General features: G+C 51.6%; 1 protein-coding gene across 3 annotated transcripts in view; it reads left to right on the top strand.

Annotated features, from left to right (window-relative positions):
• Nfatc2 (nuclear factor of activated T cells 2) overlaps window positions 1-16,066 on the top strand; it is a 130,202-nt gene that overhangs the window by 91,822 nt on the left and 22,314 nt on the right. For all 3 annotated transcript variants that reach the window (XM_051143861.1, XM_051143858.1, XM_051143860.1), the window contains exons 7-9: window positions 7,255-7,310; window positions 7,782-7,908; window positions 9,805-10,500. In XM_051143861.1, coding sequence (XP_050999818.1) covers window positions 7,255-7,310; window positions 7,782-7,908; window positions 9,805-10,500 — 879 coding nt within the window. The remainder of the gene's footprint in view (window positions 1-7,254; window positions 7,311-7,781; window positions 7,909-9,804; window positions 10,501-16,066) is intronic.

Below are 16,066 nucleotides of genomic sequence, written 5' to 3'. Positions count from 1 at the left end.
ATCCCTAGCCTCTTTGCCCAAAACTCCTGGCTCCTTTCCCCCCTCTGACTAAGGCTGGAAGGGCCCCCCTCTGTGCTGGTCGCCAAGTCCTGTTCCCTTCAGATCAAGGGAGTTTCCCCAAATATCTGCTCCAAAGACCAATTTTTTTTTTTATTTCAACTAGGGATGGCAGCCATGTACTGTGTCCTCTGGGGTCTGTTCCACAGGAGCTGGTGTACGTGAGATCAAGACCTGAGTGGGGTCGGAAACTGGGGAGTGCAAGATGCTGGGCTGAGGCCTTGATAGTACCCGGGGGGGGGGGGTAAATGCATGAATTTTGTATGATTTTTTTATTTGCCCCCCACCTTTCTGCTCCTTTCCCAGTTTCTGTTCCATGACTGGAGCTACGGCAGCTGTGGCATGAAGGTTGGAGAAGTCTAGGTGGTTCTGAGAGCCATGGGGAGCAGGAGGCAGAAGTGAGATAGCTATGAGGACCAGAACAGACAGGGATTAGAGGCAGGGTCCCCATTCCAAGGGGGTGAAGACCATTGGTCTCTGTTATGAGCTCTGGTGAGAGGCCAGGTCCCGCCTCCCAGTCTGAGTAACCCCTGGAGGGCACAAAGATGCTCATCCCTGTCCCTAGCCTGAACAGGGTCTACAGTGTGAGTGACCCCTGATCTGAGCCAGTGTGTGTATGTGTCGAGCATCCAGCTACTGTGATTGTGGCCCCAAGGGTGTCTGTGGACAGGCAGATAAGCAGGGAGTTGCTGTATATATGTTTCCTAAGAAAAACTGTTTTTAATTTGAAAAAAAAAAAAAGATAAAGGGCCTGGGAATGCATGTAGCTCAGTTGGTAGAGAACTCATCTAGCACACTGGAGGAGGCAGGAGAATCAGGAGTTCAGGGTCATCTTCAGTTACATACAGAGTTGGAAGCTATCCCATGAGTTCTTGTCTTGGTTAAAAAACAAAAAAACTAGAAAGATTAAAATGCAAGTAGGTTAGAGCCAGAATCGTATTCCATGAGTCTTGAATAAGTGAGAGGAGATAGGAGGGTGTTGCCACATTTCTCCTCAGCTAGCCCAGCCATAGGCGTGGCCTGGGCGTGGCTTGGACTTGGGCTCTCTGCCTTTTTTACTCTGTTACTTTGAGACAGGGTCCAGCTATATAGGTGATACTGGGCTAGAACTCACATCCTCCTGCTTCTGTCTGCCAAATCCTGGAATCACAGCCCAGCATCCCTGTGTCTGTAGTTGCCTATGTCCATGCAGCCATGTTTATAGACTCACGAGATGGCCTCGTGGCACACATATTGGTCTGTAGGTCCTGAGCCAGGTTGCTTCTTAATAAAACAGTATGGTTTTAAGTTAGGAGAATACATGTCTGCCTTATTCTAAGGACTTCCCAGTATCGACATAACTGATATCTACCTGTCCATCCATCCATCCATCCATCCATCCACCCATCCATCCATCCACCCACCCACCCACCCACCATCTACCTACCCACCCACAGCCCATCCATCTACATCAGCTCACTCACCCTTCCATGCATTTATCTATCATCCGCCCACCAATCCATACATGTGTCTGTCCTTCTACTTATCAATCCATGTACTCATCCACCTACTTACTCTTCGTCAGTCTATACACCCACCCGTCGATCTATCCACTTGTCCATTCTTTATTGGCCACAGGCTGCCATGATGGATTCAGCCAGCTCTTGTCTGTGAGTTCCTTCTGTGACTATTGTATGCATCGAGCAAAGAATGCACCATAATGAGGCTCCAGCCCCCAAAGCCTGAAATAGGGACCCAACCAATTTTCCTTCCCCAGGGGCAAGTGTGAGACCCCAGGTTCTAAAGCAGAATGGCAGTGACACCCATAGTGGCCTGAGCTTTTGGGTGAGCATTTTTTTTGAAACTGCCTATTTTAATACGCAGCCTGATTCTTGGAGGAAACTAAAACACAGAGAGGTTTAGTTTAGCTACCACTTGAAGACCTCACAGGCAGTTAGTGCTGGCTGCAGGAAGGACTTGAACCTGGTCAGAGTGAAGTGAGCCTTAGGGAAGCATCTGGGGGGCTCATTTCAAGGGCATTGAGCAATGCTCAAAGACTAGGGATAATATCACTGCCCCATGACCCTGAGGACTTGTGTATCTTTGAGTGTGATATGCAGGGAGCCAAAAAAGCATGGTGCTGAGACACATAGCAAACCACACACTCTCTTTAGAGCCCAGCCTCTGAGTGAGCCTTCTGGGTAATAAGGCTAAATAGGGAAGATGACTGAGGCCAGCTTTCACTTCCTGCTGGGGTGGAGCTGTGCTGCTCAGAACTGAGTACAGGCTCTGTGAGCATGCATAGCCAGGCTGGGGCCCTGAGCTCCTGCACCTTGAGCCTCTGGGGCCTGAAGGGTCAAAAGGCAGAAGGGAGGCCCTGGCTTTAGTTGACTTTGGTCATTGCTGGCTGAATTTCCATTTGTATACAGCCTTCTCTCTTTTTCCTCTTCCTCTTCCTCTCCCTCCTCCTCCTCCTCACTCCTCCATCTTGTTTTCTCTCTTCACCTCCGTCCAAATCCTCCTACCTTAGCTTCCCAAGAGCTGAGATTACAGCCCTTGAAAAGACCCATTAGGATTATATTTCTTTAAGTCTGTGTATGTACACCATGTGAGTGCAGTACCCACAGAGGCCAGAAGAGGGTGTTGGTTCCCCTGGAGCTGGAGTCACAGGCAGTTGTGTGCTGCCATGTGGGTGCTGGGAATGGAACCTGGGTCCTCTGCAAGAGCAGTGAGTACTTCCAACCACTGAGCTGTCTTTCTGGTCCTCCAAAAAGACCCATTTTTCAAAGCAAAGCAACAGGGAGCCATGCTGCCATCTCCTGTAAGAGACCCCACCTCAACACCATCCCTTTGTAGATTCCAGCTGTGCCCTGCAGGTAGATGTTCATAATTGTAAACAGAGGATTCTTGCTAGGCTCTGACTTTAAAATGTGTGCATTTAGGGTTTTTACTCATGTTGAGATACGTGCCTGTGCTCAAATAACCTGGGGCTCCAGCATAACAGCCTCGACTCCACCACGCTCTTATGCAATGCTGGAGCCTGCTACTTGGTTTGATCTATGCGCTCACTAAGAGATGTAAATGCTCTAACACCCTCGTGTTTTAAATCGGAGACAGAGAGACAGCATCTTATCCAAGGCCACACAGCTAACTAGGGCAAGCAAGGATTTCAGACCAGGTCTATTGTTACAAAGTTTGGGGTAAAATGGCTGAGTGCTGCAAGGGTCAGAGAGTTGGCACCGTCACAGGGCATTTCTGAAAAGCATTCTAGGCAGTGTGTCTTATAGGCCTGCCAGCGCACTGGAATGGGCACACACTTCCTCCTGCACCCACGGTCTTCCCACAGTCCTTACCTGGGCACCTCCAGAGGGCCCTGCTTTGCACAGCAGCATCCTCAGGAAACCCGAGTCTTAAAAGCAGGAGCTGAGCTGGGTGGTGGTGGTGCACACCTTTAATCCCAGCACTTGGGAAGCAGATACAAGTGAATTGCTGTGAGTTCAAGGCCAGCCTGGTCCTCAAAGCAAGTCCAGGACAGTCCAGGCTAACACAGAGAAACCCTGTCTCAAAAAAACAAAAAACAAAACAAAACAAAAAAACACCACAAAACAAAAACAAAAACAAGAACAGGTGCTGACCTAAGAACCTTAGCTCTCAGGGATGGACTGCATGCGGGGTGGGGGTGGGTGGAGCACCCAGCCCAAGCTGCCTGATCCTGCCAGCCCCAGTCTGCAAGCCCTGTGACCCTAGCTAGTGACTCTCTTCTCTGTCTGAGACTCTTAACTTAGCTAGTGAAGTAAAGGCCAGATGTGCCTTCTGGGTGGCATATGGAGAAGCAGGCTGGAGTCTGAGAACAAAAAAACTTTGGGACCAGGGCAGGTATTAAAAGTTAGTTAACAATGGTACTTAGGAGCCGGGCACAGTGGTACATGCCTATAATCTCAGCACTCAGAGAGGCAGAGGCGGGAGGACTTCTGTGAATTTGAGGCCAGCCTGGTTTACAAAATGAGCCCAGGACAGTCAAGGCTACACAGAAGAACCCTGTCTTGGAAAAAACCAAAGAGAAAAGAATGGTGCCTGGGACAGCCAGGCAGGAGCTGGGGTATACAGGACCCTTTAGGGCCATGGCAGAGCTGTGACAGTGTCCAGGGGCACAGGAGGCAAGAAGGTTTGCGAGAGGTCCATGAACCTGTCGTCCCAGTGGGAGTGCCTGCAAGTCCTGCCTACTGACCCTTTCCCAGCATCGCAGAGTGGCCATCTTCCTCTGCCGCTCCCCTTGAAGCCTCTCCCTCCCTTGCTGTTAGGTTGAGTTGGAGTGTCACTAACAGCTTGTGCCTTTACACAAACTCCCTTGAAGCCTTAGGTTCCGCTTTGATGGTTCTAAACTGACTCATTTCCACTCGCGCTCTGATTGGCAGCACCTCACTGGGTAGCCGCACCCATCAGTGAAAAGGTGAAGACTCTGTCCTTTTCTGGGTGCATAGACCCACAGAGTTTATCTGCCACAGCCCGTGGTGATACCCTTCTGTGAGCACTGCCATTTCGCATGTCAGTATTTTCTCTGCCACAGATCAAGGATGGGAGCTGGGCTGGAAGCCTGTGGTCCCAGTTCAATATCTTGACAGTTCTTCAAGGAATTCTGTGTCCCCCAAGGATGAGCTTTGGAAACCCAACCAACTGTATCTCCTCTCCTTCCTTTCTTTTCTTTCTTTCTTTCTTTCTTTCTATTTCTTGAGAGTTACTCTGTAGCCCAGACTGGCTCCTGTCTCAGCCTCCTAAGTGCTCCTCAAAGCAGTTGAGGCTCACGAGCTATTCACCTCAGGCAGTGAAAGGCTGGACAAGAGGGGGACCCCTCACTGCTCCCTATATGGGCTTCTGGCTCAGCATTCACTCTGCTGTCAGTGATCAAGGCCGGAGCCCACAGACCTGACTATGTAGCCCGGGTCTCTACCAATGACGTTGGGCCCGTCTGACGTGAAAGAGAGGGTAACCCTGACCAGATTTGTCTGGGCCTTTTCACACTGCAGAGCTGGATTTTTCTGAGGTGGGGCCATGTGACTTTGGTGTCTGTTTGGTCACCATTTTTCCTGCCCTGGAGTGCATCTCCTGGCCCCTCAGCAGTTATTAGAGCTGATAACATTTTTGTGTGTCTCATTATGGCTACTTCCCCGCCCCCCGCCCCGAATATGGTCTGTAGATGGCCAAGACTGTCACTTGGTTCTTTCCACAGGGATCTAATGACTCTCCCTGTTGTCGTGTGTGTGTGTGTGTGTGTGTGTGTGTGTGTGTGTGTGTGTGTGTGTGTGTGTCAGGGTATACACGCATGCATCTCTATGTGTGCATACGAAGGCCAGAAGTGACATGACATTAGGTATCCTCTATCACTCTCCATCTTACTTTGGGGGTGTAGTGTATGCGTGGGCACATGTGCCTGTGTGTACCAGAGTAGCAGCCAGGGGAGGACCTCGGCTGTCCCACTCTATCACATTCCACCTTATATTTCTGAGTTGGGGGGGGGGTCTCTCACTGACCCTACAGCTATGCTGGCACTGGTGAGCCTCAGAGACCCTTCTGTATATACTCGCTGCATCACTGGGGTTGCAGGCACTAGTGTGGCCATACTTGACCTATATTATATAGATGGTAGAGCTCAAATTCACAACTGCACCTCATTGAAGCCAGGCCAAGACTGGAGCCTTGGCTGTTCCCAAGCGTTCTGGCTTATCCCTTATTGTAAGAACCTCCAATTGCACTTGTTCTGTAGCAATTACAAGATTTGGGGGTGGGGGTGGGGATTGTTTCTAGGCCAGTTAGTTCAAATGCTGCTCTCAGCCCACCCCCCTCTGGCTAACCCCCAAAGTTAGGAGGCCTAAGTGATTACAGCATACACTAGTAGCTTTGCTCCAGAAAGAGACACAGTTCTGAGGCTAGATATTGGGGTGTTCTCTGCCTCACATCCCACTGTGGTGAGCATGCTGAAGTCTACTAAGTCAAGGGACCCATTGGGCTTTGACTCAGCATTTTCCAAGCATTTACTAGCTTCGAGAATGTTCCCTTTCTCATAAAACCATTTAATATCCTTCAGCATTCGCGCTCCACAAACACCCTGGAAGCTCTCATGGAAATGTTTTGTTTCAGTGAAAACTGCCTAGCGGTCAGTGTAGGTGGTCAGGAGCGAAACCTATAATTTGAAAATAAAGAGTTTTGTTTGGCCCTGTTTGCTGGCCTCAGACTAGGGGAATGAACAGCCCTCTGCCCCTGAGAAGGAGAGGCCACTGCTCAGCAGAGCCGTCGCACCCTCGACCGTGACTCACGTGGGAGCCCAGTGAAGGTGCAGGTGGGCTTGGGGGTTTTCTCACCTCCTGGTGACCCCTGACTCAGGCACCCTCAGGCCACCTGTTCTGTCCCGATTTAGAGTGGGATAGCAGATGATGGGGACATTGGGAACAAGCCGGGACCATACTGAGGCTCTTGAGACAGCCTTGGGATTGAGGGCCATTTGGAAACAGACAAAAGGTGCCACAAAGACAAATGTAAAATCAGGTGCCGTGGAGAATGGTGACTTTATTTTAAGGAAGAGAAACAGGCGTTGGATTGGAATAGATTCCAATGGTGGAATCTGCAGCTGCTTCAAGTTTCTGCTGTTCTAATGTTGTTTCCTACTGGGACACGAGTCTCTCTGGCAAAGGAGCTTTAGAATATGTGGACATACAATTATCTCTCTTATACACACACAACTAACACACACACTCCCTCTCACATTCTCTTTAACACACACACACACACACACACACACACACATACACACACACATACACACACACACATACCCTTCCCTTACCCACATACACACTGTCTCTCACACACACACAACTCTCATACACACATTCGCTCTCACACACAACTCACACACACATTCTCTCTTACACACACAACTCTCTGACACCCACACACATTCTCTCACACACACAACTCTCTGACACACACACATACTTTCTCCCATATACATACACACACCCCAACTCTCTCACACCTACACATCCTCTCATACACACATTATCTTCTCTCTGTGTCTTTCTCTAACACACACACACACACACACACACACACACACACACACACACACACCTCGCTAAAGGGATATGATGGAGAACGTGGCATGGTGGACTCCATTTTGGCTTCTACTGTTCCTTCAAAGGCTGTTGTTTTTGTCTTTTCCAGATGGGCAGCAGATTTGGGAGATGGAAGCAACGGTGGATAAAGACAAGAGTCAGCCTGTAAGCCCCCATGCCAGCCACCCGAGAGCTCAGTGTCCCCGCTGAGGCCTCTGTCCCCTGTTTCCCCACTTCCTCTCTCCTTCCCTTCTTTTTTATTTTTCCCCCTCCCCATTTCCTACCCTTCCTTTCCTCCCTGTGTCTCTCTCCATCTCTCCCTCCCTTCTTCCCTCCCTCCCTCCCTCCCTCCCTCCTTTCCACATTGAGCAAGTACAAGCTGAACTGAGTGGGTCACTTACGGAGCCCCAGGTCCTCTGGTTTGTGACAGTGACATCTTCACACCTTTTGCTACATCAACTTTCCTTGCCCGGATGAAAAGTTAAATTCCCTTTGATTAATCTTCTCCACAAATGCAGGGAGCAAGCCAGACCGCCTGCTGTGGGGTGGCCTGGGTGGACACACTGGGGGATCTGGGTAGAAGTGCGGCAGGCACGCTGCCTGCGGTCAAGTTCACGGCAGCCGCTTCCCTTCCAGAACATGCTTTTTGTTGAGATCCCCGAGTACCGGAACAAGCACATCCGCGTACCCATGAAAGTGAACTTCTACGTCATCAACGGAAAAAGAAAACGAAGTCAGCCACAGCACTTTACCTACCACCCAGGTGAGATGTTCTCCCTGATAGCCTTCAATTGACGGGGCAGCACAGGCCAGGGGCTCGGGACTCCCAAGAGCTGCTCCCAGCTGAGCTACCTGGGGACAGTGACTCCTTTCCTCTGAGCCTCAGTTTTCTCTTGCGCTAGCCTGCACGTCCTTGTAAGAGTAGCTCCTGTCTGAGCCATGGATGCCAGCTGCCACTGCCACTGTCATCCATGTCTTCCTTGGTGGTGGGTAAGGGCATTTGCAGGCAGCGAAGCGGGTGTCTCTTGCTGCCCCTCCTTTTCCTAGGTTTGGTCACATTCAGGTAGGACCTGCTCTGAAACCCTCAGGGTCCCTGACTGTCCCTACATGGTGGTGGTAGGAAGGTCATTTGAGGCACAGCCAGACCAAAAGGTCTCATTCATGTACTTCTGTAGGCCGGAGAACGTGGAGCTAACTTCCCAGCATGGTTCCCATGAAAACTCCAAAAACCCCAAGTTGATGGGTTCAGTGACTATAGTGGCTGCAAAATAAATTGAGAAAAAAAAAATGAAAAAAAATTCACCCTTGGGAAAGTCTCCCCAACCCATGTCCCCACTACCACCCCGCAGGTTAGGAAAGGCTTGCTGGCCTGCGAACCTGCATTCTTAGCCCTGAAAACCCCAGTGTGCCACTGTCCCCTGGTCCACACATCAGGCCTTGGTAAGCTCTGCTTTGGCAGGGTGCATGGCAGGCTTGGGTGATTCCTATGAGGACTGAAGTGATGTGCTGTCAGGAGCAGAAGTGGCATTCCTTCCGTGGGCCCTAGAGCGGCAGCAGGGCCTTGCTCAAGTCTGCATGTGTAGCAGCCCCTTCAGCCAGGAGGTTGTGTCCTCGGCTCTCCGGTGTTCCCCCCTTGTCTGCAGCAGCAAAGCCTCCCTGGGCTGAGCCTCAGTGCTTGGCTGGTACAACAGGACCGCAGCAAGGCCCAACCCTCAGGTATCTAGCTGTCCAGAACTGAGATGCTGGCCTTTGAATGACATTTTCAGAAATGATCCTGGAGACCTGGAGTCAGAATTAGGCTCCTGCTTGCCTGCTCCAACCCTTGACTCTCAGGAGGCCTCCCCTCTCATACTCTGTGATGATTCTGCCACTCGTTTGTGGAGTTGTCTTTCCCTCCTGGTCCCGGTGATGCTTAGGGGGGAGGGCGGTGTTGGAAAGGATGCTAGCCGATTTTCTTATTGCTATAACCAATACCTGACAAAAGCAATGTAAGGGGTGAAGGGTTTATTTTGAGGGGTCCCGCCTTTCATGGCAGCAGGAGTGTGAGATGGCTCATCAGTAGCGTTTCATCCTTAGTCAGGGAGCAGAGAGGTGAATGCTTTGGCCTCGCTCCCTTCCTCCTTTTTTATTCGGCCTAGGACCCCAGCCCATGGGATGCTGCTGCCCTCGCTCAGGGTGGGTCTTCACTCACCCCAAATAGAAATGACCCCTCATAGTCACACCCAGAGGTGTGGCTGAGACCCTGTCAAGCTGACAGTGAAGACTGAACATCATTGGCTGTGATGGACAGTGCCCTGCAGGAGGAAACACAACAGGGAGATGGTGGGGACGTATGGGTCAAGGTGGGGTTACCACAAACTTCCTCTTCTTGGCGCCCATCTCGAAGAACAAGGCTGTGCAGATTCCAGCTGAGGGGAGCCTACACCCCACCTATCCACAGCTGGCAAAGACTGTAGTTCAAGGGCATTCCAAGGCCAAGTTTCACCTGGTCACAACCCCAGGGGGATCTTGTGGCCCAAGGCTGACAGATCAGACATACTTCTATACTTTAGGCTTCCCAAAGCAGGCTGGCTCCCCATCACTGTCCCTTCACCTCCACACACATTCACAGGTCGCCATGACTGCCTCAGCCCTGTGCTTTTCTTTCTCTCTCCCACAGTCCCTGCCATCAAGACGGAGCCCAGCGATGAATATGATTCCTCTTTGATCTGCAGCCCTGCCCATGGGGGCCTGGGGAGCCAGCCGTATTACCCACAGCACCCGATGCTGGCTGAGTCCCCCTCCTGTCTTGTGGCTACCATGGCCCCCTGCCAACAGTTCCGCTCCGGGCTTTCATCTCCCGATGCCCGCTACCAGCAGCAGAGCCCCGCAGCTGCCCTCTACCAGAGGAGTAAGAGCCTGAGTCCGGGCCTGCTGGGCTATCAGCAGCCGACCCTTCTGGCAGCACCCTTGAGCCTGGCTGACGCCCACCGCTCTGTGCTAGTGCACGCTGGTTCTCAAGGCCAGGGCCAGGGCTCCACCATGCCACACACATCCTCAGCCAGCCAGCAGGCCTCGCCCGTGATCCACTACTCACCTACCAACCAGCAGCTTCGTGGTGGGGGTCACCAGGAGTTCCAACACATCATGTACTGTGAAAACTTCGGCCCCAACTCTGCCAGGCCTGGCCCACCTCCCATCAACCAAGGTCAGAGGCTGAGCCCAGCCTCCTATCCCACAGTCATCCAACAACAGACTGCCCCGAACCAAAGAGCTGCCAAAAACGGACCCCCAGTCAGTGACCAGAAGGAAGCGTTGCCCACTGGAGTGACAGTCAAACAGGAACAGAACCTAGACCAGACCTACCTGGATGACGGTAAGAAGCTTTGCTTCCTCAGTGTCCCCAAGGAAGGTGCTCTCGATGTCCCCATCCTAGAAGGCCCCATATGCCCCAGTCAACCCTGCCACCTGCTTGGGCCTCAGTATCTCCATTTTAACTTGAAGGCAGAGAATAAGATAACCTTTAGTGTCACCCATGCACAGTCTCCCTGTGGGAGCTTGGGGATGGGTGCTGGCAGTCGTAGGTGTCCCCTCCCGCCACTCAGAAGAAAAAGCCAATGAAGGGAGTTCTAGCCACTAGAGGGTCTTCTGAGGTCATAAACTGGGTCTGTTTCACCTCTTCCACTCTCCCTCTTCTTGGCCAGATTTAGATGGAGGGCAGGAAAGCAGAGAGCAAGGAAGACGAAGCTCCCTTTCTTTCCCACGGAGGAAAATCCCACTCTTCTGTGTATGAGGGAGGGGTGGAGGGTGAGGAAGGAGCACAGCCCTTGAAAGGGGCTCTATCAGGAACATGAATAGGGGCTGTGGGCAGCTCCGCCACGTGCTGCCAGGACACAGAGACCATTGATGGAGGGTAGCAATGGGTTTCCGCTGGGGCGAGCTCAGCTGATGGGGTGCAGGGCCAATAAAAGGATGGAAGAAGGGCTTTGTACAGTGGTGCCCCCAGCTTGTGGGCACATAGCCTGGCCAGAGGCATAGCTCATCAGAGCAGCTACGACAGGGCTCTGGGATAAGCAAGGGGTGCCCGGAAGGTAGGGAGGGTGGGGTAGGTAGAGGGGATTTCTCTTCTATTTTGAAGCTTCAGAAGCTAAGAAATCTGGGATGAAGATTTCTGAATTGGAGAAGGAAACGCTGAGTGGCCAGCTGCTCCTGCCTCTGGCTCCAGCTCACGGGTCATGGGCAGTATCACGGGATACCTGGTCAAGCGTCCCACAGCCAGAACATTGAGAGCCAAGAGTGGTTTGGATCTGGGGACACTCTGTAACACGGTCTTACCGTCTTGTCATCCCTAGCCCCCAAATCTGAAATCTGGAGAAATCTAGAATTTGAAAATTTCTGGGAATCATTTTGATACTCAAGTTTTGGATTTCAGGACATTTTGGATTTTGGGGTTAGGGCTGTGCACTCTGTATCTGAAAACACAAATGACTAAGGACTGTTTAACTCCCAGGAGCCCAACAGTGACCAAGCAAGGCAGGGTGATCTAGAACAGTTGCCATGGTTACCAGGAGACCCCTGGGACTGATTGCAGACATGTGGATGACAGGAAATCATACCAGTTTGCTCAGAGGCTTGCCCAGCCTGGTTACAGGGGTGCTCTGAGACATCTCTCAGATAGAACTGTCAACCAGAGCCAAATCTCTGCAAGCAAAGGCATTTGGGATGTTTAACTAAAGCATTGCCCCGTGTGCCTGGACAGACTAAGCCAATAGCCGTTAATAACTGGAGCTTGACAGTCAAGTGCAGCAGTGACTCCCTGCTCTGAGGTAATCTGGGCATGCTCCATGCGTGACTATAAGACCTTCAGGTGAGAGCCAGTCTTGCTGTTTGATTAGGGTCATGGGCGAAGAGAGCTCCACAGAGCCCAATGGTAGCAACTCCAAGGATCCCTCCATCCCCCCCTTGCCCCGTCCCTCCCCCATCCCCACCCTTGCCGCTGTAACCTCACTCCACGTGGAGGGGGGAGGGTTGGCCCCATTGGAGGCAAAGCACTTTAGGGCTTAGTGTCTGAGCAGGGCAGGCACTACCCAGCAGCCTCTGGGGAGCTTGGTTTAGTGTCTGGGAGCAGAGGTGTGCAGGCCCCTCCCACTCCCACCTTGTCCACCATCTTGCATTAAAGATGAAAGCTAATCACCTCTGCTATGGAACTGGAGGGAGAGACCTTGGTGGGTCAGAGGAGGTCACCTCTGTCTGTCATAGCCACAGATCCACGAATGGGATGGTGTATGCTCCAGGGGATGCAGCTGGATGTGTGGCCCCTGTGGGGCCTCCGGAGGTGACTTTCTAGAGACAGGCAGGCTCACAGATGTGTTGGGGTGAGCGCCCCTCCCTGAACATGATTGCATCTTCAGACATGTAAAGATTTGAGCACAAATGGCTTCCACCGAAGGAGGCGTTTCTTCACAGTGTCTGCCCAGTCTCGTAATAGCAGAGAATCCCCTGAGGGGACATTCTGGGACATTAAAAGGTGAAAAGGTTGGGTTGTGACTTTGACTGTCCTGGTTGACATTAAAAATCTGTAAGACCACGGGGCGCCCTGGCACGTCCTAGTCAGGATGTTACACATTCGAAGCAGAGCCATTCCCATGGTCTTCCGACCTCCGCTAGCCCACAGCCTTGGAGGTGTGGCCCATAGCAGGTCTGCTCTGAAGTCCAGCACTGGTCCCTCAAATGCTATATTCAAGTTTCCCTATTGTTGCTTTGTCCTCCCTGGGCCTGAGCCATGGGCTCCTAAGGCAGCAAGGTATTACTGGCCACTTTATATTTGGTGCTTGCCTGGCCCTGTTGCCAAGGCTCTGCTCAGTGTGGCCTACTGCATTCCGGGGTGAGGTGGGGTAGAGTTTAGCCCTTCGTTGCCAAGGTCCTGGGTCCTCCAGAGAGACCTGGTCTTGCCCCCAGGAACAGTCCCACACGTTCCTCTGTGACCTGGGGTTCTGAAGTCTTGGTCTGTTCTTTGGGGTTTATTTTAGACAGGTGGACTCAAGGCATGCTTCCATCTGCCTGAGGGTGACTGGGTTTGGGGTCCTTTGTCATCCCCTAGAGCCAGAGCTGGCTGCCCAGAACACGGGCTGCACACCAGCAGAGTGTGGTCTGGGGACAGTGGACATCAGGCTTGGTCTCTGCACAGAGGCAAACACTGGCCTTGGAGGTTTGCTCTGCTACTGCCCTGGATCCAAGGAGCTCTACACCCAGTACTTCCAGAGGTGGTGACCAAGTGCCCTGCCATGTGCCCCTCTTCTGGCCTGTATTCCTGTGTCTTCTTGCCTTCCTGGGCCTGTTCCTTCTTGTGCTGAAAGCTCACCTGCTTTTCCTACTCTGATGGTTAGAGATGCTTACAAAAGTTTCCTTGCAGTGGGAAATGTGTGACATCCCAGGTGTGATAGGTCCTCCTTCACCCTTGACCCTTGACATGTGGTCTGTAAACACCAACCTGCTTTCTCCTGACTCATGGATCCTTTGGGAACCGGTCTGTCTTCTAGAATTCCCAGATTGTACTGGGCAGTTCAGGCTGCACAGGGCAGCTGGTCCAGTAACCGAGTCCCTCCCCATCTCTTCTCCATCCTCTCCAGCTCTCCCTACCCTCAGCCCTTCCTTCCCCTCTATCCTTGGCCCCTGACCTCTCCAACTACTCATGGCCAGACCTTCATGTATTTGCTGGCTGCCTCCTGAGCCAGGCCTTGCTCTGGACATTGGACGGGAGCAGGGCTAGGAAACAAAGCCTTGTGCTTGTTATGGAGATATAAGGATACATAGAACTGTGCATGCCAATGGCTAAGGGCGTGAATCATGGCAAATGAGGGATGTCACGCAGGTCAGGAGCTGGAGGGCAGCTGGGGGTGGGGTGGTAGGCATCACCACAGGAAGGTCTGAAGGAAGAGCATTTCAGGGAGTGGAGTCCTCTCCAGGGCCTTGAAGACAATGGCTCTGGCTGCCTTTGAGAAACTGACTCTAGGGAGGCAAGAGTTGGAAGGAGAGAGTCAAGCTCATGTGTCATTTCCAGGACGGCCAAAGATTTAAAGTCACCTCCTTATCTTTGGATTTCATTCGTCAGTTTCAGGTACCCGATCAGCCTCAGTCAAAAAATATTAAATGGAAGATTCTGGAAAGAAATAGTTTTACGCGGCTTTTCCTATAATGCCTCGTTCAGTGTCCATGGTCCAGTTTGTAAATTAAGCGTCTTCACAGATGTGTACATTTAGGTAACACAGAGCATGCATAGGCCCGATATGGTCTGCAGTCTGAGTATCTCAGAGCCCTGCCTGGGCTTTGCATTCATTTTAGACACAGTTGGCAAGGAGATGGAGCTGAGGTGTTCATCTTTCCCTGAGTTGGGTTGTTGGAGAGGCGTGTAGAAATGCCAAAGTAGGGCACCAGTGTAGGTCACCTCTACCACTTCCTCAGTATGAACCCAGGGTGGCTGTGAGCTCTGTGCTCAGGCGTAGGTCCTTGGGAGTGATGTCAAAATGAACTCAGAAGTGATTGTCACCAGTGACTTTCGCTAGCGGTGACTCCTCCTGGGAGCCATATGGATGTCACAGCTGAACTGTGGTTTGGGGGTCATCAGGCCAGCTCACCACCAAGTCTACCACAGGCCCTGGGGGGCATGAGCATGTCCTTGGGTCTTAGCCACAGAAAGGGGACTGTGGGGGCAGAAGGAACAGAGGCCCCGACTCAACAGACATCCTTGATGTGTTTCTCCCTTCTTGGGAGAGAGGATGTGGTCTGGTGCTTGCTGGAGCCTGGAGGTGACCTGTGGGGGACAGCTTACACTATGCACACACGTGAGCCAGCATCTACTGGTGTGGGAAACACCAGTTTGAAAGCTGCTTCAGGTTTTATTCTTCATAGGAAATGCATGAACAGGACGTAGCTGAATGAAAAGGGAATATTTTACACTGTATTTACATAGTGAACTATAGTAACCCCCATGCCAAAATCAGTAGTGTAGTGTCACACACACATGGGTCTTCATCGAATGCTTTGTGTATGGGAGTGGGTACTCGGCTTGAACCTAGAGCCTTCTATGTGTGAGGCAAGTGCTCCTACCACCGTCCTTTTTCCACTTTTTATGTTTTCTTAGCCACTGAGTCATGGGATACTGGCATCATAAACAGACTGTGTTTATGTACCACAACACTCTACTGGGTATTGATGGCCCGTGAATACGTGAAGTGTTTTTCACCCTTTTCCTTATAGCGAATTAATGCTGGTCCCTCGGAGACAGTGTCATTCGCCTTGGGAACATCTGTTGGCGGGGGCGGGGATTCTGTGTGTGGTCATGCTGATCCCAATTCCTTGCCTTCTGCCAAAGGAGCAGCACACATCCCCTGTGCACAGGCACTGCGAGATCATTGGCTGGCACGGCCATGGCAGGACAGGGTGTCTTATATACCCATCCCATGATAAGCAGGGCTAGTTCTGGCTCGTGGGTCCCATCTCGTTTTGGAGTATATTGGGTCTAGAGGTTCTGTTTGGGCTTCCTGCCTGGGTGTCTGGCCTGGGTACCCACCTCTGTGGGTGAAAGTGGCCTCCAAGTCTCAAGAATATTGTAAAACTTCCTGGAAAGGGGTGTGTGTGTGTGTGTGTGTGTGTGTGTGTGTGTGTGTGTGTGTGTGTGTGTGTGTGAGTGTGTGTGTGTGTTTGAGTGTACCATATGTGTATTGTGTGTGTGTGTGCCATATGTGTAGTGTGTGTATGTACCATATGTGTACTGTGTGTGTGCCGTATGTGTAGTGTGTGTGTGTGTGTGTGTGTGCCGTATGTGTAGTGTGTGTGTGTGTGTGTGTGTGTGTGTGTGTTTGAGTGTACCATATGTGTATTGTGTTTGTGCCATATGTGTAGTGTGTGTATATACCATATGTGTACTGTGTGTGTGCCGTATG

Source organism: Acomys russatus, chromosome 4 (genome assembly GCF_903995435.1).
Source record: "Acomys russatus chromosome 4, mAcoRus1.1, whole genome shotgun sequence".
NCBI lineage: Eukaryota > Metazoa > Chordata > Mammalia > Rodentia > Muridae > Acomys > Acomys russatus.
The sequence above is the reverse complement of the archived record's forward strand: the minus strand, read 5'-3'. Positions and strand labels throughout refer to the sequence as shown.